The following is a 20,523-nucleotide window of genomic DNA, read 5'->3' as shown; positions in this document are numbered from 1 at the left end:
AAGGTGGTGGCTGACACAGAGAGAGAGAGAGAGAGAGACTATCGCCATTGAAGCGCCCTGCTCACAGTGGTCCGAGGTGGGCACGGAGTGGCTGATGGATGGAGGTTTCTAAATAAGCTCTTGCCACAAAGTGCTCACCTCTGAGCTGCAGAATATCTATCTTTGAGGCGAGTATCGACAGTAATCCACAGAGGTGGAGTGTAGTAACGACGCTGTGCAGGGAAAGTGGTGGCTGACACACAGAGATCCGCTGATGCTACCAGGGGAGGCGCGCCAATCACGGTGGTCCGAGTTGGGCTTAGCGGGGCTGACCGATAGATATTTGAAATTAAGCTCTTGCCTCTGAGCCAGACAACGCCTGTTTACAGGTAAACTTTCAAAGTGAGAAGCTTCATGGTGATGGATCACAACCATTCAGTTGGTGATTAGGGTGGGATTTGTGCTCTGGACAGAGGTGGAGTGTAGTGGTCACGCAGTGCAGAGAAAGGGCATGACTTACACAGAGAGAGAGAGATACTGTCGCCATTGAAGGTCCCTGCTCACAGTGGTCCGAGGCGGGCTCTGCGTGGCTGACGGATGGAGGTTTCTAAATAAGTTCTTGCCTCTGAGCTCTTGGGCAGAGTGGTGGCTCTGATTTTCACTGGTAAATGGAAGGTTGCTGGTTCGAATCCCGTAAATGCCAAAAGTGACTCTACTTCGTTGGGCACTTGAGCAAGGTCCTTAACCTGCAGTCGCTCCATCCTGGGTATGACGTTAATCTGTATCCAGACCTGCATGTAGGCCCTCCAACCTGCAGGGAAAAACCTGGGGGTTGGTGGCACAATTGGCACTCCAGCCACAATACAAAACCTCAAATTGGTTCCATTCCATCTGAACTTGTGTGGTGCTGAGGTGTCTCCTGTTGCATGGCTACACTCTGGTTCCAATCTGGGATCTTGAGTTGGTTCATCATGTGGTGGATGTGGCAATGCGCTGTATCAGCGTGTGCTCCTAACCTCCTCTCTCTCTCTCTGAGCCGGAGAACGACCTGTTCACAGCTCGCCACTGTGCAAACCTTCAGAGTGAGAAGCTTCATGGTGGCAGTTCAGAAGAATTCAGCTGGTGATTAGGGTAGGGTTTGTGCTGTGAACAGAGGTGGAGTGTAGTGGTGACACAGTGCAGAGAAAGGTGGTGACTTACACAGAGAGAGATGAGCCGATGTCGCCAGAGAAGCACACCGCTCACGATGGTCCGAGACGAACTCTGAGTGGGTGACAGATGGAGGTCTCCAATTAAGCTCTTGCCTCTGAGCTGGAGAACGCCTTTTCAAATTTCACCACTGTGCAAACCTTCAAAGTCAGAAGCTTCATGGTGGTTCAGAAGAATTCAGTTGGTAATTAGGGTAGGGTGTGTGCTGTGGACAGAGGTGAAGTGTAGTGGTGACACAGTGCAGAAAAGGAGGTGGCGACACCGAGAGAGACTGTCGCCATCGAAGTGCCCTGCTCACAGTGGTCCGAGGCGGGCTCTGTGTGGCTGACGGATGGAGGTTTCTAATTAAGCTCTTGCCTCTGAGCCGAAGAACACCTGTTCACAGCTCGCCACTGTGCAAACCTTTAAAGTGAGAAGCTTCATGGTGGCAGTTCAGAAGAATTCAGTTGGTGATTAGGGTAGGGTTTGTGCTGTGAACAGAGGTGGAGTCTAGTGGTGACACAGTGCAGAGAAGATGTTGGCCGACACAGAGTGAGATGAGCTGATGTCACCAGGGAAGCGTGCCACTCACGCTGGTCCGAGACGGACTTCTGGGCGGCTGACAGATGGAGGTCTCCAATTTAAGCTCACGCCGCAAAGGTCTCGCCTCTGAGCCAGAAAATGCCCATTCACACCTCGCCACCAGCCCCTCTCCACCGCACAAACGTTCAGAGTGAGATGCATTGTGGTGTGAGTATACATCAATTCAGTTGGTGACAAGGGTGGGATTTGCAATGTGGACCGAGGTGGAATGTAGTGGTGACGCTGTGTAGAGGAGGTGGTGGCTGACACAACAAGAGATCTGCTGATGCCACCAGGGAGGCGTGCCAATCACAGTGGTCTGAGATGGGCTCTGCGTGACTGATGGATGAAGGTCTCCATTGAAGCTCATGCCACAAAGTTCTCACCTCTGAGATTGAGGATATCCATTCACAGCTCACCACCGGAAGTTCACCACAGTTCAAATCTTTGACGTGAGATGCTTTGTTGTGAGTCCATAGCAATTCAACTGGTGACAAGAGTGGGATTTGCAATGTGGACAGGTGGAGTGCAGTGGTGACGCAGTGCAGCGAAGAATAGAGATGACAGAGAGAGAAATATTTGATGATGTCACCAGGAAAGTGTACTACTTTTGAATGACTCTGATGGAGCTCTGATGATGTCTGGTGAAGACTGGGCACTGCTCATCACCTACCTGATACCATCCTTATAGTGAGTACACGAGTGAGAAGGGCCTTGGTCAAGGAGATGACAAAGAGTCCAATAGTCCTCTGCTGAGGTGGGAGAACCTGTTGGAAGGTTGACCACCTCGGCAGCATTCCCTCAATCAGCCACTTAGGAAAAGCGGCCAGCCCACTTGAAGTTTGACAAACAGCATTTTAAGGACTCTGAGGACATGAGGAGAAAGGATTCTCTGGTCGGATGAGACAAAAATCGAACTCTCTGGGCAGAGCTCCAAGCACCCCTCACATGCTCGATGCCATCCCAATGGTGACGCACGGTTGGTGGCAGCATCACACTATGAGGACAGAAAGCCAGTTCAGAATTGAGGGAAGGACGAATGCAGCCAAATACTGAGAGGTCCTTGAAGAACACCTGCTTCCAGAGTGCACCTGACCTCCATCAGGGAGCAATGGTTCATCCATCAGCATGACCAGGACCTGAAGCATAGAGCTTAAGACCACCATGGAGTGGCTTTGGGAAAGACTATGAATGTCCTTGAGTGGCCCAGACTTCAACCCCATGGTATGTGTGTGGAGAGACCTTGAAGATGGCAGTTCACAGGTGCTTTCTATCCAGTCTAACAGAGCTTGAGAGGTTCTGCCTGGTAGAACGGGATGAACGGCCCAAATGTAGGTACGCAAAGCAGGTAGAGAGTTATAATTTCATATACGTTCGAAGTGAATATCTACCACACCATAAGGTGTGCAGAAAGTGAAGGGGTCCGAATTCTTGTCCACATCCACTTTATGTAGTTGCACGTGCCTCATACGTTGGGGAGTCAAGTAGAATATATTTCAAGTGCTTGTCAAGATGAACTCTAATCGAATACATCGGGTTCAGTAGGTTCGGCTTTACAGACTCCTTAACGTAGATGGTTGGTGTCCATGTCTGTAGCTGAATGATTGAAATTTTCAATTTGTTGTTTTCTGAAATTTTAAAAGTAGAGTTTCAAGCAGCTACATCATTTCCTAAAGGTTCTGTTGAAGTAGATCTGTGTTTCTTTATTCATTCCATTTTTTAAAGTATTTCTTTCTTTGTTTTTTATGTTTTAACAGATGACTATGTTCTCCCACCCGACTCTTTACCAACTGTGCCAGAGTTCCCCGACAAGAGGACACCTCTGAATGTTATGTCGTTAGGACGTTTCAACCCGGAGAAACGAGCCTTTCAGTACTGTGCTGTGAGGAGCATGGACTCCTCCGACAACGACCGACCGGTGAGTTACAGTTCGACGTCTTCGTCGGCTTCTTCACGTGACAGCCACTGCTCTCTGGGCAGCCGGGCCACTTTGGTCTCCAGTAGTCACTTGGGGCTTGGACCTACTCCACCACAGGAGAAAGATGCTGGAGCCATCCGACTTGAACTTATTCCCGCACAGCAGCTGGGTTGCCATCGAGAAAGGGAAAACCAGGTCAATGGGAGCTTTGTGGACAAGCGGTCCAGCACACTAAAGAGGGTGGACAGTAAGGGAGCCTCGCCTCTGCCATCTTTGGAGCCTACTAACCCCAAAATGCTTTACGTGGATAGAGTCGTTCAGGAAATCTTGGATACCGAAAGAACGTATGTCGAAGATTTGCGGAGCATCGTGCAGGTAAGAGAAGCCTGTTTACATTTTCAAATTGGTCCATTCTGCTGGAATGTCGGTATTGTTAAAAATCAGGAGTGGTCTCTCCTCGACTTTCTCCTGTACTCAGATATTTGAGGAGTAAACCGCAAGACAGTTATTATTTTTATGTTATGTACATTTATGAACCATCAACAACAAATCAAATCAATAATCTATTAAACAATTATTATAAAAAGTTGAATAAATGGGACTCTGCAGCTGCATGAATAAAAGGTAAAGTACCACTTCCTATTAGCGGAAATAGCCCCAAAGTTTTGTACCTAATACTTGTGTGCAAAATTTGGTTGCCCCTAAAAGTGAAAGCGTCCTCAAGTTATCGTGTTTACGCACAGACACACAAATGGTATTTTCGGACTCTGTGATCTAAAATGTCGAGAGTCATCAAAATTTCGAAATCAAATTTTTGGACGATTCCAATACTTTCCCTATACTTCGTATATACGGGAAAGTCAGGGAGGTCTAAAACATCGAGATTCATCAAAATTTTGAAATCAAATATTTGGATGATTCCAATGTTTTCCCTATATGTCATATACAAGAAATGCAGGGAGGTCTAAAACGTTGAGATTGATCAAGATTTCTAAATCAAATTTTTGGATGATTCCAATATTTTTCCTATACTTTGTATGCGAGAAAGTCGGGGAGATCTAAAACATTGAGATTCATCAAAATTTCAAAATAAAATTTTTGGACGATTCCAATACTTTCCCTATACTTCATATATGAGAAATTACAAATATTAAAGGTGATAAAATGTGTGTACCACATACATAAGTGCACATTTTATTCCTTTCACATTCCATCTTGTGGAGCTGGTGTATGTTATCCACCACAGGCAGGTCAGAACAGTTCTGCTGGTGGAGATGAAAACTTGAAGGGTCCACCACAGGGGTGGTCACTAAACGACAGATCTCTGGTCATTCATTCTTTTATGCAGTCCGGCATAAAATTTAATACATTTATTTTTTTTATCTTAATTCCTCAAATGCTTGTATAGACTTTTGTTATTAGAAATGTTTAAGCATCTTAACAGCAGAACAAAGCTCAAAACTAGAAAGCCCAATCATCAAAAAAAAAAAAAAAAAAAAAAATGGGAGTCCATAAATGAAGACACGAGGTCGAAGCTGACCCTACTATTTTACATCGTTTTTTGTTTCACATCCAACATCCGTGACTTGAACGGCGCTGCTATACCACTCTTTAAATTTAAAGGAAGAATCCACCCATAAATGATACTTGTGCATTTTTTGTTATACAAAAGGTTTACAGACTCCTTCACTGTTTACATATTGTCATAGACTAGGGGCCCCAAAGTTAGTAATTTAGGCCGCCTTGGATAAAGGTGTGAGCCAAATTAGTAAACAAAATAAAATAAATAATAATAATAGTAGTAGGAATATGAAACAATACAATTTATTTTTATATAGCCTCAAAATCACACAAGAAATGCCGCAATGGGCTTTAACAGGCCCTGCTTCTTGACAGCCCCCCAGCCTTGACTCTCTAAGAAGATGAGGAAAAACTCCCAAAAAAGAGAAAAAATGGAAGAAACTTCGGGAAAGGCAATTCAAAGAGAGACCCCTTACCTGGTAGGTGGGGCGTGCAGTGGGTGTCAAAAAGATAAAGGGGGTCAATACAATTCAATGCAATGCACAGAAAAGAACAAATCCTCAATACAGTATAAAAATAAAAATATTACAAGTATGGAGCAGAATTTAACAGTAGATGATATCACATAATAGGATTTGAATGTTAATAATAGTAATAATAATAGAATATATGAAGGCAGGCACAGTGTGGTGTAGTGGTTAAGACTTAAAACTTCAAACTCTGAGGCTGTGGGTTCAAATCCCACTTCTGACACCACTGTGTGACCCTGAACAGCTCACTTCACCTGCCTGGGCACCATCTGGGAAAGCAAAGAAATGAAACCAATTGTAGCTCAGATGCTTTAGGCCACCACAGATAAAGGTGATCAGCCAAATAAGTAGATAATAATAGCGATAAGAATAATAATAATAGAATGGTTTAAGGAAAGCACAGTGTGGTGTAGTGGTTAAGACTTGGAACATCAAACCCTGACATTATGCATTCAGATCCACTACTGATGCAGTGTGTGTGTGTGTGTGTGTGTGTCCCTGAGTGAGTCCCTTCACCTGCTTGCACTCGATTTTGGAAAAAACACAAAGAACCGTAGCCAACTGTAGTGCAAATGTTGTACGTCACCCTGGATGAAGATGTCCGCCAAATAATAAAGTTAGAAAGATTAGGCAGGTAGGGTGAGGTAAACGTTAAAGCCCTGGACCTCCAACCCTGAGGCTGCAGGTTCAAATCTCACTGCTGACACGGTGTGTCCCTGAGCGAGTCGCTTCACTTGTCTGAGCACCGACTGAAACTAACTACAAAAAATGCCACCAACTGTGTATCTCAAATGCTGTAAGCCACCTCAGATAAATAATAATAATAATAATAATAATAATACAGATAATAGAAAGTTTAAGACTGGCACAGTATGGTGTAGTGGTTACAACTTAGGACTTCACCTGGACAAAAGTGTCAGCCAAATAATAATAAAGTTAGAAAGATTAGGCAGGCCGTTGGCATAACAGTTAAGGCCTTGGACTTCAAACCCTGAGGCTGCAGGTTCAGATGTCACTGCTGGCACGGTGTGTCCCTGAGCGAGTCACTTCACCTGCCTGTGCATCAATTGGAAAACTTAAGGAAATGGAACCGATTGTACCTCAAATGTTTTAGGTGGTCTTTGATAATAATGTGGTGCCTTCTCCAGTCCCATGTTTGTTAGGTTTATGTGTGGCTTAGTGGTTAAGGCTTTGGACTTCAAAACCTGCGGCTGTGGGTTCAAATCCCACTACTGACCCCACGTGTGACCCTCAGCAAATCACTTCACCTGCTTGTCTTCCAATTAGTAAAACAACAACAAATGGAACTGAATTGTAGCTCAAATGTCACAATTCGCTAAGGATTAAGGCATCTGTCAAATAATATAAGAATATTCAGTGTATGCTTAAAATCATTTCTTTATTTTAATCATTTTTTTTTTTATCATTCCCGTTTGCTTTCTGCTGCCTTCCAAACATTTGTCGATTTGATTTGATTTTAACCTCGAATTCCATATTCTCAAGCACAGACAGTTAAATCTCGGTATAATCCGTTCCTGCCGCATTTGGGAATTCTCCAGCAAAACAAAAACAGCCGGTCACACTTGAATATGGAGAGCTTGGCAGATAGCACTGAATTCCTACCACTCAGCAAATCCCTAATTTGCAATGCTTATTAGGATTTAGAGATGCACAGTCTAAACCCGGAATGTTGCCTATGGGAGATGTGGACTTCTTTTTTTTTTTTTCTGTACATTTTCATAATCTCATTTGTTAAATATTCTTCAATTTAAAACTAATTTTGTGTCCGCAGAATTGAGTGATCCATTCATCCACGTTTTTATTTTCTTGTAATCCCAGTAAGAGTTGTGGGTGATCAGAACCTTGGCACCCATCCATCCATCCATTTTCCAACCCGCTGAATCCGAACACAGGGTCACGGGGGGGGGTCTGCTGGAGCCAATCCCAGCCAACACAGGGCACAAGGCAGGAACCAATCCCGGGCAGGGTGCCAACCCACCGCAGCCTTGGCACCCATCCTATGCATAATGTAGGAACCATCCATCCATCATCCAACCCTAACTACAGGGTCACGGGGGTCTGCTGGAGTCAATCCCAGCCAATACCGGGCGCAAGGCAGGAAACATACCCCCGGGCAGGGCACCAGCCCACTGCAGTAATATAGGAACCATTTCTACAATAGGCAGTGCTGCCTCAAACCCACCCACCCACACGTGTGCACCAACACACACATGCGCCCGCCAGCAACTTCATACCAGGCCAGTTTCGTTGCCAGTTACCCTGACCTGTCCGTCTCCATGACGTGGGCAGAACCACACGTGACAAACCCATGCAGGCATCAAGAGGACATACACTGGATTCAGAAAACGTATTCGGACCCCTTCACTTTCTGCCTGCCTTTAGTGTGCTGTTGATTTCATTTTAAAATGGATAAACTGGCCCTTTTTGCCCATCCATCTGCACCCGATAACCCATAATGACAAAGTGAAGACACGTTTTCAGAAAGTTTCTCGAAAGTTGAAATCGCTCGTTCATCTGAGTTTTCAGACCCTCAATTCGGTGCCCATTAGGAATCTCCTTTGGCAGCAGCTCCATATTTTTGAGTCTACTTTTATGCGTCTCTACAAGCTTGGCACACCTGAATTTATGCACCTTTTTTTTTTTTTTTATTTCCCCGTTCGTCTTGGCAGAGCCTCTCGAGCTCCAGTTAGATGGGATGGGATGGCAAGTCTCGTCTGTAAGCTGCCATCTTCAGGTCTCTCCCCACATGTGTTTCCATGGGGTTTAAGTCTGAACTTCGGTTGACGCTCTGTGACTTGACCCAAAGCCACTCCAGCTTTGCCTCGGCTCCGTGCTTTGGGGTCATCGTAATGTAATGTGCACTCTGGAGCAGGGGTGGTGCAGTGGGTAGTGCTGCTGCCTCACAGTTAGGAGACCTGGGGTTCGCTTCCCCCGGGTCCTCCTTGCGTGGAGTTTGCATGTTCTCCCCGTGTTTGCGTGGGTCTCCTCCCACAGTCCAAAGACATGCAGGTTAGGTGCATTGGTGGTCCTAAATTGTCCCTTGTGTGTGCTTGGTGTGTGTGTGCCCTGCGGTGGGCTGGCACCCTGCCCGTGGTTTGTTTCCTGCCTTGCACCCTGTGTTGGCTAGGATTAAATCCAGCAGACCCCCGTGACCCTGTAGTTAGGATGTCACGGGTTGGGTAATGGATGGATGGACTCTGGAGCAGCGGGTGTTCTTCAAGGACCTCTCTGTATTTTGGCTGTCTTCACCCATCCCTCAATTCTTAGCATGATGTTGCCACCACAGGATGGTATTAGGTGGCCGGTGAGCAGGGCTCGGAGTTCTGCCCACGTGTCATCAGACAAGAGAACCTGCGTCCTCGTACTGTCGGAGTTGCCACACCGTCCTGTGTCTTTTACTCGGGAGTGTGTGTGGTAGCCAGTCTGCCGTAAACGCCTGATTGATGGAGTGCTGCTGAGATGGCCATCCTTTCGATGGGTTGTCCTGCCTCAGCAGAGGATTTCTGAAGCCGTGTTGGAGTGGCTATTGGGTTGTTGGTCACTGACCACCGAGGCTCTTCTTGCCCAATTTTAGCAGGTGCCCCCCAACTCTAGAGAAGAGACCTGGTGGTTCCAAACTTCATGAGCCCACCATGCTTCTATCCAAAGACTTTTCTATTAGTCTTCTATCCATTTATGAGTTTGTAAAATAACATTGTGTGTGCCCGGCCTAGGGGGGGTATCCATACTAGTAGGAGAAGATGCCCCTTTGATGGTTCTCTTTTATTGCTATTGGGCTTCTTCTGCAGACTTTGGCCTTGTTGTTCCACTCTGACGTGCCATAAGAATGATGGGCCTGGCATGAGGGTGCCTGGCACAGACTGTGGGGCAAGTTCATATCTTTTCAGGTCTTTCTATTGAGATGATTGCAGATTCTTTGAAGAGGAAAAAAAAATGAGGGGATCATTTTCCATTCGGAATGTCGACGTTATTTCCACATTGAAGTACCAGAATATTCTTAACCTTTTTCGAAATATAAAAACACATATTGAGGTTAGTCCTACTTGGTAGTTTTTGTATCTTTTTATAATGTTCTGGATTTTTGTAAGCCCTCGGCAGGTTGCCCTATTCCTGATTGTACCCTATAATGCCTCATCTTTTCTAGCGCCTTTCACAATGAGGGCTTTTATGGAATGCACTCCAACGACCCGACCGCCTTCTCTCTCCTCTTCTTGGCTTGCTTCTCTTTCACCACCAGAACATCGTCTGCTCCTTTCTTTTCATGTTGATGCCAGCGTTTTTAATGTCGTCTGCACTTGGTGAGGTCTTTATATGGGCCAAAGGCAGAAGGAAAGCCGATTTTTTTTTTTTTTTGTTTTTTCTCTCTCTCTTGGTGAAAGTCCAGACCGACACAAACATGGATCCCTGGGAAGCCTTCTGTTTCCTTCCAGCTGCTGTGAATGGGGTGGAAGGGGAAGGGAAACGAATCTGATTCAAGGGCGAAGCAAAAGGCATGACAGAACCTAAAATATCAGCTCCTCTAATAAAGCAGAGGGGTGGGAGATATGAAGGAAGATATTGAGACGGTGGTCTTATTTATTTCAAAGGGTTCAGTTTTCCTTTTAAACGCAAAAAAATAAAAGCGTACTTTGTTTCATTGTTAATGACTAAGCTGCACAATCCATGAGCTTTCTTTGTTGTGTGTGTGTGCTGCCAATGGGTGACTCACTCAGGGGACCTAACCAGAAGCCAAAAGTGGCTTTGTGGAGCAGATGACGAAAGGAGTAAACACCAAGGGGGCCTCATTTATAAAACTTTGCATGGATTTGAGCGTGAAGATATGCACAAGGCATGGAAACAGGAAGATGTGTACGGCAAACACATCCACCGTAACGAAAGGGTGAGTGTCTGTGAGTCTGCCCAGTGGCAATGTCTCTCTCTTTCCAAAGTATGGCACATCACAAACATCTGTAGTAATATAATGCACTGCGTCTTTCATTCCAACAGATGGTGCATCATAAACCTGAACACTGCTTTTTGAATCCTATACTAAATGGCATATAACAGATATATGCATTGCATTTTTCATTCAAACAAGTGGTGCATCACAAACATTTGTAATAATTCAATGCATTGCATTTGTCATTCCAGCAGATGGTGCACCACAAACATGAACGCTGCTTTTATGAAACTCCAACTAAAAAATAGCATATAACAGACATGTATTGCATTTGTCATTCCAACAGATGGCGCATCAAAACATTTAGCACTGCTTTTATGATTTCCATACCAAATGGCATATCACATGGTGCACTGCAAACATTAATGCCAAGGTCTACATTGATTATTTAGACTTCATCCTATCTTGGGTGAGTAGCACAGCTGGTATACATGTAATATGCTAATGTCTACTGGTCTTGTAAGGGATTACTCGCAAACTATTGGGGCTAGAACCTGGAACTTAGTCTTAATTGAAAGCTTATGGAAATGTAATACATTTTAGGCAGCGGCAACCTGGTGGGGACTTTACTGGTGGGCAGACAAGTTTATGGCATTTAAAGCATAGTCCCTACAAGTATATCCACCCTAATACAAAGATAAATGTCTGTGTGTCTGTCTGGCTGCTATGCCTCTGTCATTCTAAAAGATTTTTTAGTAAAATAGTACATTGCATTTATCATTTCAACAAATGGCGCATCACAGGCATGAACACTGCTTTTTGAATCCTATACTAAATGGCATATACCAGATATATGCATTGCATTTTTCATTCCAACAAATGGTGTATCACAACCATTTGTAGTAATTCAGTGCATTGCATTTTTAATTCCGGCAGATGGGGCATCACAAACATGAACAATTCTTTTACAAATCCCATACTAAACAGCATATAATAGACATGTGTAGCAGTTTTCATTCCAACAGGTGTTGCATCACAAACATCTGTAGTAAATCAATGCATTGCATTTTTCATTCCAGCACATGGTGCATTACAAACATGAACACTTCTTTTACAGATCCTATACTAAATGGTATATAATAGACATGTGTAGCATTTTTCATTCCAACAGGTGGTGCATCACAAACATTTGTAGTAATTCAATGCATTGCATCTTTGAATCCAAAAGAGAGTGCATCACAAACATTTGTAGTAAATCAGTGCATTGCCATTTTCATTCCAACAGGTGGTGCATTATAAACATGAAAGCTTCTTTTACAAATCCCATATTAAATAGCATATAATAGACATGTGTAGCAGTTTTCATTCCAACAGGTGGTGGATCACAAACATCTGTAGTAAATCAATGCTTTGCATTTTTAATTCCAGCAGATAGTGCATTACAATCATGAACGCTGCTTTTATGAATCCCATACCAAATGTCATGTAACCGAGAAATACACATTGCATGGTGCAATGCAGAGGTTAATGTGGAAGTATATCTTGACTACTTTGGTTTCAACCTGTCTTAGATGGGTAGCACAGCTAATATGTATATTTGATGAACATTTGACAAACAAGTAACTATTCAGTCCATTTGTCGTGCATTGTTTGTTTTAGCTGATTGCTAAGCTGTCCTAATAACTCCTCCGGGTCCTTCTTAAAGAGGTCCATGTTGATTCCTTAGATTTTCACCCGATTCCTTGCAATTTAAAGCTGTTAATTCCTTCTAAGTCCATAATAAAAGTTCAATAGAAAAATCATGAGTCGCATTCAGAGTTTAATTTCACTTTTCTTTCATTCTTCGACTGTTGTGATGTATAACAACTTTATGTGATGTCTTCAGTTTTAGCCTGTGGCACCCCGTAACCCTAAAACAAGAATGAAGTGGTTTTAATGAATGGACAGATGACCGAATTAGACGGTGGATTCATCTCTCCGTGGCCGCCTCAAGTGTTCTGCCACCGTGTCTTGTTTTGGTAGAGCGAGACGTCTGGAAGTCGCATTTTTCCAGCAGAATCCAAACAAAACCGAGTGTTAACGTTTTCATCCCAGCATCTCTGGGAGAGGAGACTTGATCTGCAGCCACATCACACTGACCTCAGAAGTGCACTGGAAATCCAGCTTTTTTATTAACGTCGGCACATTTCCCACACGTAGTCTCATAAGTCACTTTTTTTTTTTTTCCTTCTGTCTAAAATAGCAGGGTCCCACCCACCGCCTAATGCATGAAGCTTTAATGAGCGGCAGAGCCGTGTCGTGACTTGCTGTGCTGGCTTCACTTCAGAGTTTTCATGTTCTGGAGCTTTGGCACTCAATGCTCCGCCACGCTCAGAGTGTTTCAGGGTGGCTGCAACGGGGAGGCAGGACCCTCTTGTTAGCACGACAATATATTTAATAACATCTTTGCCCCTTATTTTTTTTCTCTGTTCGTGCCCATAGCTGTTTATAAAATTCAGGTATGAAGCAGAGCCGCTTGTCTTGTCCGTGTCGTGGTCAGCTGGGCCGTATCATCCCTCCGTAGGTCACGACAATCCGCGTTTGACGCTCCCTTGGCCTGTTAGGCTTTTCTCGTACGGTTTGACGTCACCACTCGCCTGTAATGCTCTGCGCCCGTTCCACGTCTGTGTTGTGACGTTCGTAAGAGTTTATCAAGTTCATTTCCATATTAAATATTTGTGTGGGTTGACTAATGGAAGTGAAGCGTTGAGCATAATAGAAAAGCTGGGGTTCCGTCCATCCCTTTGTTATTTAATAGAATGGAGTTTCGTGTTTAATTCTTTTTTCTAGTATATTCTGTGCAGTTTTCATATTTTGCTCTATCTGGGTTGTTGAGTGTAAGGATGCCAATATTTGGTGGCATTTTTGTGTTTTTTTTTTTATATTTAATTTTATTATCGTTTCATTGCTATTTTGTTGGTCTAATATGGTTGCCTCTATTTGTGTACGTGTTTCCTTGGTTACAACTCAGTTTGTGACATCATCGAGGTGACCACATGAGAGTTCGTCATTCAGGTCAGATCTTTGTCCGAGATTGCGGATAGCAACGTTGATTCTTGTGTTTTTTGGTTTAGCCATCCATTATCCAACCCGCTATATCCTAACTACAGGGTCACGGGGGGTCTGCTGGAGCCAATCCCAGCCAACACAGGGTGCAAGGCAGGAAATGAACCCCAGGCAGGGTGCCAGCCCACCGAAGGGGTTTTTTGGTTTAACTTTTCAAATTTTTTTTGGGACTTTGGTTACATCAATTCTGGCTCGCTTTTCGTTTAAAGGTTTAGTTGCACATATTTTTGAATTCCCAGTCTCGATCTCCTAATGACTTCTCTTCTCCCGATCCCTTGTGGTATTTATTTCAAACGCGGCCCTTAATCCGCATTTAACTTGTGGCGGGAAATGAGGGCCCACCTTGGTGTCCTGCTTACCAGCAAGGGTGAGCAGACTGGCAAAAATAGAAGAGCAGTAAATGTCGTTCGGCAAAGCCTTTTATTCAAGACACGTAGTCAGAAAGCAAAAAACAGAATTTGCCAGTAAATCGCACAGCGAGTTTCAAAGTTATTCACAAACGTGGATAGTGAACATCGCTGCGTCGTTGATGCGTTCTGCCATGATCTGCCGCGACTAAAAGTGGTGTGCTGGCAACTGGACTGCAAAATGGTGACATCCCCCAAAAAACAAACCGGAAGTGGTCTCCCCTCGACTTTCTCACATATTCAGATATGGGGATGGATATTTGAGGAGTAAATCACAAGTCGATCATTATATTTGTACATTAAAGAACCATCAACAACAAATCAAATTACTTTTATAATAATTGTTCAATAGATTATTAAAGTTGAATAAATCGGACTCTGCAGCTGCTTGAGTAAAAGGTAAAATACCACTTCCAGTTAGTGGAAAGAGCGCAAAAGTTGATAGAAATCTACATTTTGTACCTAATACTTGTATGCAAAATTTGGTTGACCAAAGTGAAAGCGTCCTCAAGATATCGTGTTTACGCGTGCGCACACACACAGACACACACACACAGACATAATTCCAAAAATGGTATTTTCCGACTCAAGGAGGTTTTGATGAATCTCAACATCGAATTTTTGGACGATTTACAATAATTTCCCTATATTTCGTATACGAGAAAGTCAGGGAGGTCTAAAATGTCGAGATTCATCAAAATCTCAACATCGAATTTTTGGACAATTTACAATACTTTCCCTTTATTTCCTATACGAGAAAGTCAGGGAGGTCTAAAATGTCGAGATTCATCAAAATCTCAATATCGAATTTTTGGACGATTTACAATACTTTCCCTGTATTTCCTATACGAGAAAGTCAGGGAGGTCTAAAATGTCGAGATTCATCAAAATCTCAACATCGAATTTTTGGACAATTTACAATACTTTCCCTGTATTTCCTATACGAGAAAGTCAGGGAGGTCTAAAATGTCGAGATTCATCAAAATCTCAATATCGAATTTTTGGATCATTTATAATACTTTCCCTTTACTTCGTATACGAGAAAGTAAGAAGATAAAATTGCGTTGTGGAAAAAATAAAAATAATTGATAGAAAATTTCTAGAAAACCAATAGCAATTAATTCAAACATCCAGTAAAATCAGTACTCACTAATGCACTCTAGAACATTGGATGATCCGTGAACTGCTGTTGCAGCCATATGAGGACTGAGGGGGGACCCACCAGCAGCATTGACATCAGGATGGCTCCGCCTCCTGAGGTTTAAACCCACCAGACAAAAATAACTGCACACCTAAAGACACAGAGCCCAAATAGACCCAGCATGTCTTGACTCCTCTGTGTTTGAGTGTGATCTGCCCTGCCTCCTTTGTATGGAGCCACCCAATCCCGTGGCTTGTATTTTAGGTGAGGCAGCAGTTCTTGCAGCAGCTTTGTCAATGTTTGAGTTAAAATTTCTTGTGATTTTGATTGCTGTTTCTATTTTGTGTCGATCTCCCAGTTTTGACCCCTGATCTGTTTTTTTTTTTTTGCTCCCGCTCCCTGCCCTTTGTGGTCTTTTTTTTTTTTTTTGGAATTTGTTCATTTTAAGGAACTTTGCTTTTGTCCCCTTAGGATTAGACGTTTTTAATTGTTTTTTTGCCTCATGTTTGGGCCCACGCCAGCCGGAAGCCTGCCATTCGAGTTGGGGCTGGACTGCCTGGGGTGAAACCTTTTCATTGGGTCCAGATCTACAAAGGCTCTGGGTCTGGCCTTCATTAATTCTGAGTCCAGCGGTCTATTTTTGTTTTTTATTGTTGTAGGAATTTGTCCCGTGTTGGTGTGGATTGGGGTGGAAGCAGTTTATTTTTCTCGAGAGAAATGGCTTCTGCATCTGTTTGGATTTATTACGTACCCATGGCATCTTTTTGGGCTTTACAACTGGGTGTGATCTTGCACTTTAATTATTGCATTCTTTAGACTAGCAAGAACAAGCAGCTTAAGGGCTGGCAGGGCGCCACGCGAAAACATAAATGATGTTAGACATTCTAATTATTAATTACAGAAATTGAATGTTTTGATATGACATGATGCTGAAGAAGAGCAGACATTAGGAGGTTTAGTCGTATCGGCAGAACGTGCTGCGAGCAAACTGGCATAGCGAGAAGCCAGAGTGTGAGCAGCTCTGTAACTTCACAGCAGAAGCGGACGTGAAATTTTAATGGGGGGGGGGGGGGGGTTTGAAATCTGCAAATCTGATGTGCGCTGTACAGTACACAAGGAAACAAAGCTGTGTTCAGGCTGTTGAGCGTCAACTGTCTTTTTTTTGTAGAATTGTTGAAATCTGTAATTGCAGTAGTAAATTGTAGTAAAATTTCTAGCAATCGCAGTAAAGTAAAAACAGACACCTGACTATGTCCGAGTATTGGGGATGAGTTTAACATCCATGGTTATGCATTTTTGAGAAAGAGGGGCAAAACCAAAAAGGTTGGAAAGGAGCTTCACAGGACGTGTTTATGACACTGATCACCACACGTGAAGAACTCGGAGCAAAAGACAAGTGAGTTTACAATTCAGAGGTTACAAAAAAATTATCAAAGCCAACAATTAGACAGAAATTCACAGAACAAGGTTCTTCAAACGCTTCTGAATCACGGGGGAGTGCAGGGCATCCCACCAGCTAGGAGCGACACATGGAAAGAGTCTGGACTGAGATTTGATACCACCAGACGTGGCACCACCAGACGCTGTTTTTATTAATATTGTAATAAAAAGCAGACACAATATGAAGGTTTGGGGTTTTTGGCCCTGTATACTGTAAAGCAAAATAGGAATACTTCAGTGTTTTCTCCTTAGTACAACAAACAATCAAAATAAGGCAGTTTGGACAATTTATAACAGAGGACAGGAAGTGATGAAATGATGGGGAAAGTTGTGATGGTTGATGGGAAAGTGATGTCATCATTGAGGGACCAGAGGTTAGAAAGGACCCCAGAAGTGGGTGGTATCAAAAGACTTCTGGGACTGTTTATGGCGGTGGTGCTTCGGTCTTTCTGAAGAAATGAGAAAAGAGAGGTTAGTACCCCGCCATTGTCCCCCGGCACGACTTGTTGTGGCGCCTGTGGGGTGCTTAAGCCGCTTCCCATGCACGTGTGCGTGACATGATATAGATATATTATACTGTATATATATATATAATATATATATATATAATAATTATACTGATATATATATATATATATATAATGTGTGTATAATATATATATATAATGTGTGTATAATATATATATATATCTGCGGTGGGTTGGCACCCTGCCTGGGATTGGCTCCAGCAGACCCCCGTGACCCTGTGTTCGGATTCAGCGGGTTGGAAAATGGATGGATGGATGGATATATATATATATATATATATATATATATATATACACTGTATATATACTGTATATATAGGTAGAGAGAGATATACTTTATTAATCCCAAGGGGAAATTCACATACTCCAGCATATATATAGATATATAAACATACACACACTCACTACATGTCAGCCACTTCCTATATAGATATATATAGAAATAGATATATGAATATACTGTATGTGCGTGTATGAGTTTATATATGTATGTGTACATGTGCGTGTATATATTTCTTGACTTTTTTCATTAATTTGTTTTTTACTTTTTCTGCAATAAATATTTCATTGTTTTTTCTGTTTTTCAGTTATATTATTATTTACTTTTGCTTATATTATTATTCCTTATTTTCCTTACATTTGTACATTGAAACTAAGGGGGTGGGGCCACCTAACAGTGTTACGATTGGTTTCTTCTTTAATGTAATTTTTTTTTTTGGCGCCCTTTTCTAAAGTGACCATGGTCTTCTGGGTGTCTCTTCTGGGATTAAAATATACATAATAAATGTGTGCATACATATTTATTTATTTATTTTAAATTATATATAGGGTGGTCCAGACCTAACCATGCAATTATTACATTGCATTACATTAAAAGTTGCAGTCAGATGTGGACCACCCTGTATACACACTCCTGATGTCACGCTTCCCCTTCTCCTCGGCCCGCAGCCTCTGTCTCGGATGAGCATGAATACATCGCTCCTGCAAGCAAACTGTGATTCTTGGCGCGATGACAGAAGTCACAAAATCAAGTGGAATGTTCAGGCAAATTCTAGAAAAAAACCCAATCTAGATCCGTGAAGCAGTTCTCTCATGAAAAGTAGACAGAGAGATGCTGGATTTTACATGTATAGAGATGTGTTTATCCATATGTATATGTATGTGTGTATATATTTATACTGTATATATGTGTGTATTTTTTATATTCAGACTTTGTATCTTTTAAATTCATTAAGAGCATCGCAGTGCTCTTCAGTAGAGACAATATGCTCTACCTTTGCCTTCAACAGGGGGCGCCACAGGGGACATTGTCTTCTGTTGAGATTGGCTTTGGATGCCATTGTTGCCCCTTGCAGTCTGACCATGTAATAGCACGGTGACGGGGTTTGACATTATAATGAAAAGAGTCCTCACTAACCGAGTTGTGCTTGGGAACCAAATTAGCAGTTTTATATCATTTATTTTTTTTTTTAGCTGTACCACGTAGCCACAGAGCAGGTTTGCTTTGAACAAGAAGGTGGGTGGAGAGTTACGTACGGTTACCTGAATCCTGCTGAATGATTTATTGTGTCTGGTTGTTGACTGAAGCAGACATTAAACACGTCGATGGTGACTCTTCACTCATTCCCGCCACCCCCCCCCCACTACCACCCCCTCCTGGTTGTTCAGATCACGGGTGGTCCCAGAGCTTCTCTGGCTTACGGAGTTCCCATCACAGAGTGTGTTCCTCCTGCGGCAGGTAGTTTTACGAAAAGAAGCAGGTGTTGGAGGAGATCTGTTACACACCGTGATGGAAAGGCAGCATCTGTCACTGGAAGAGCTCGGCCGACCGTTGACGGATTAAGCGACATCTCTTGTCTGTTTTGTAAATAGCTGGGAATTTGAGCCGCCCGCCCGTCCGTGTGAAGTCTCGCTGGATGTTGCTTTGATTTCTTGACTCCTTTGGGGTCTGACCCTGCCCTGAGGTCGCTGGCCCAGTTGAGCCACTCTCATTAGTAGCCGACATCTCCGCTTGTGGGAATCGCAGTCCTGGAGTTTCCGCCGTTTCTGTCATTTTGACACCAGATCTCAAGGGGGTTGACTTAGTGAAAAACACGGTGGTCAACCCTGTTTACTCAGCCAGTGCTCCATGTACCTTTCTGAACGCATGACTGCCCTTCCATGATACGTTTATAAGAGCCAGCTTTTATATAGTCTGCCATTTTACAATAGGGCTGGTCAGCCCCATTTGTTTCATCAGGCCTTATTTTTATATCCCGCCCTTCATAAAATGCTTGACCACAAATTCCTTCCTTCCGCGTGTTATGAATTGTGATACGTTGGCAAGTTTTTTCAAATTTTCGTCTTCCTTTATGTGGGAATCCCTTGCTACAGCGGATTCAGAAAGTCTTCATATGCCATCGCTTTCTGCACACTTTACTGTGTCGTAGATGTCACTTTTGCCAATCTGTCAACACTCAACAGCCCGCTATGTTAAAAGCACATTTTCCAAAAGGTTTCAGGTCAGGTTGGGGAGCTACTGGGACAGCATGCTGCCGCACCCACCACACGACCAAACAGCTCGGGATCCTAGTTGGCAAAGACAGACGCGCGGTCCAGTCCCAGCCCCCCCGGAAAAGAGCCTCTATCTGCCACAGCCAGGTGTTGCGTAGTCGTCCCCTTCACCTGGTCCTGGTCAACAATGAGAGCCCTGTGAGTCGGGTCACCCTCGGGGAATCGCGCCATGCGGCCGTAGTGCCGTAACTGACGCTCCCTCGCATTTGAGACTCCATGAGCAACACAAAGTCAAACCAGTGGTGCCCAAGGTCTCTCTGAAGAGACACAATACTGTCACACTGACACCAGACGATTGTTACAGCTAACCTGTCCTAAGTGACAGCAGATGATAAAAAGGACAAGCCAATATCACGCCCTGTAAAGCCCCCGTATACACCTTATTTTAAAATGTTCAGTCACCCCTGAAGTCGGAGAATTTATAGTCCGAAAAAAAAAAAAAAAAGACGACTGGCCGATCTCCATAAACAAATGAGGAATATATTACATCACAGAAAAGACTGGTGGGGAAAAAAACAATCCCTTCCCTATGCCCCCCATCCCAAAATAACCCTTATATGTGATAATACAAAAAGAAAATACATATACATACATACAATCATATGAAAAAGTTTGGGATCCCCTCTCAGCCTGCACAATAATTGACTCTCCTTTCAACAATAAAGATAACAGTGGTATGTCTTTCATTTCCTAGGATCATCTGTGTACTGCGGTGTTTTCCGAACAAAGATT

At 43.3% G+C, this 20,523-nt stretch overlaps 1 protein-coding gene across 2 annotated transcripts in view; it reads left to right on the top strand.

Annotated features, from left to right (window-relative positions):
• LOC114666194 (pleckstrin homology domain-containing family G member 1) overlaps positions 1-20,523 on the top strand; it is a 131,995-nt gene that overhangs the window by 49,199 nt on the left and 62,273 nt on the right. For both annotated transcript variants that reach the window (XM_051919273.1, XM_028820959.2), the window contains exon 2: positions 3,507-4,042. In XM_051919273.1, coding sequence (XP_051775233.1) covers positions 3,581-4,042 — 462 coding nt within the window. In that variant the 5' untranslated portion in view covers positions 3,507-3,580. The remainder of the gene's footprint in view (positions 1-3,506; positions 4,043-20,523) is intronic.

The sequence above is a fragment of the Erpetoichthys calabaricus genome, chromosome 15 (genome assembly GCF_900747795.2).
Source record: "Erpetoichthys calabaricus chromosome 15, fErpCal1.3, whole genome shotgun sequence".
NCBI classification, from domain to species: domain Eukaryota; kingdom Metazoa; phylum Chordata; class Cladistia; order Polypteriformes; family Polypteridae; genus Erpetoichthys; species Erpetoichthys calabaricus.
The sequence above is the reverse complement of the archived record's forward strand: the minus strand, read 5'-3'. Positions and strand labels throughout refer to the sequence as shown.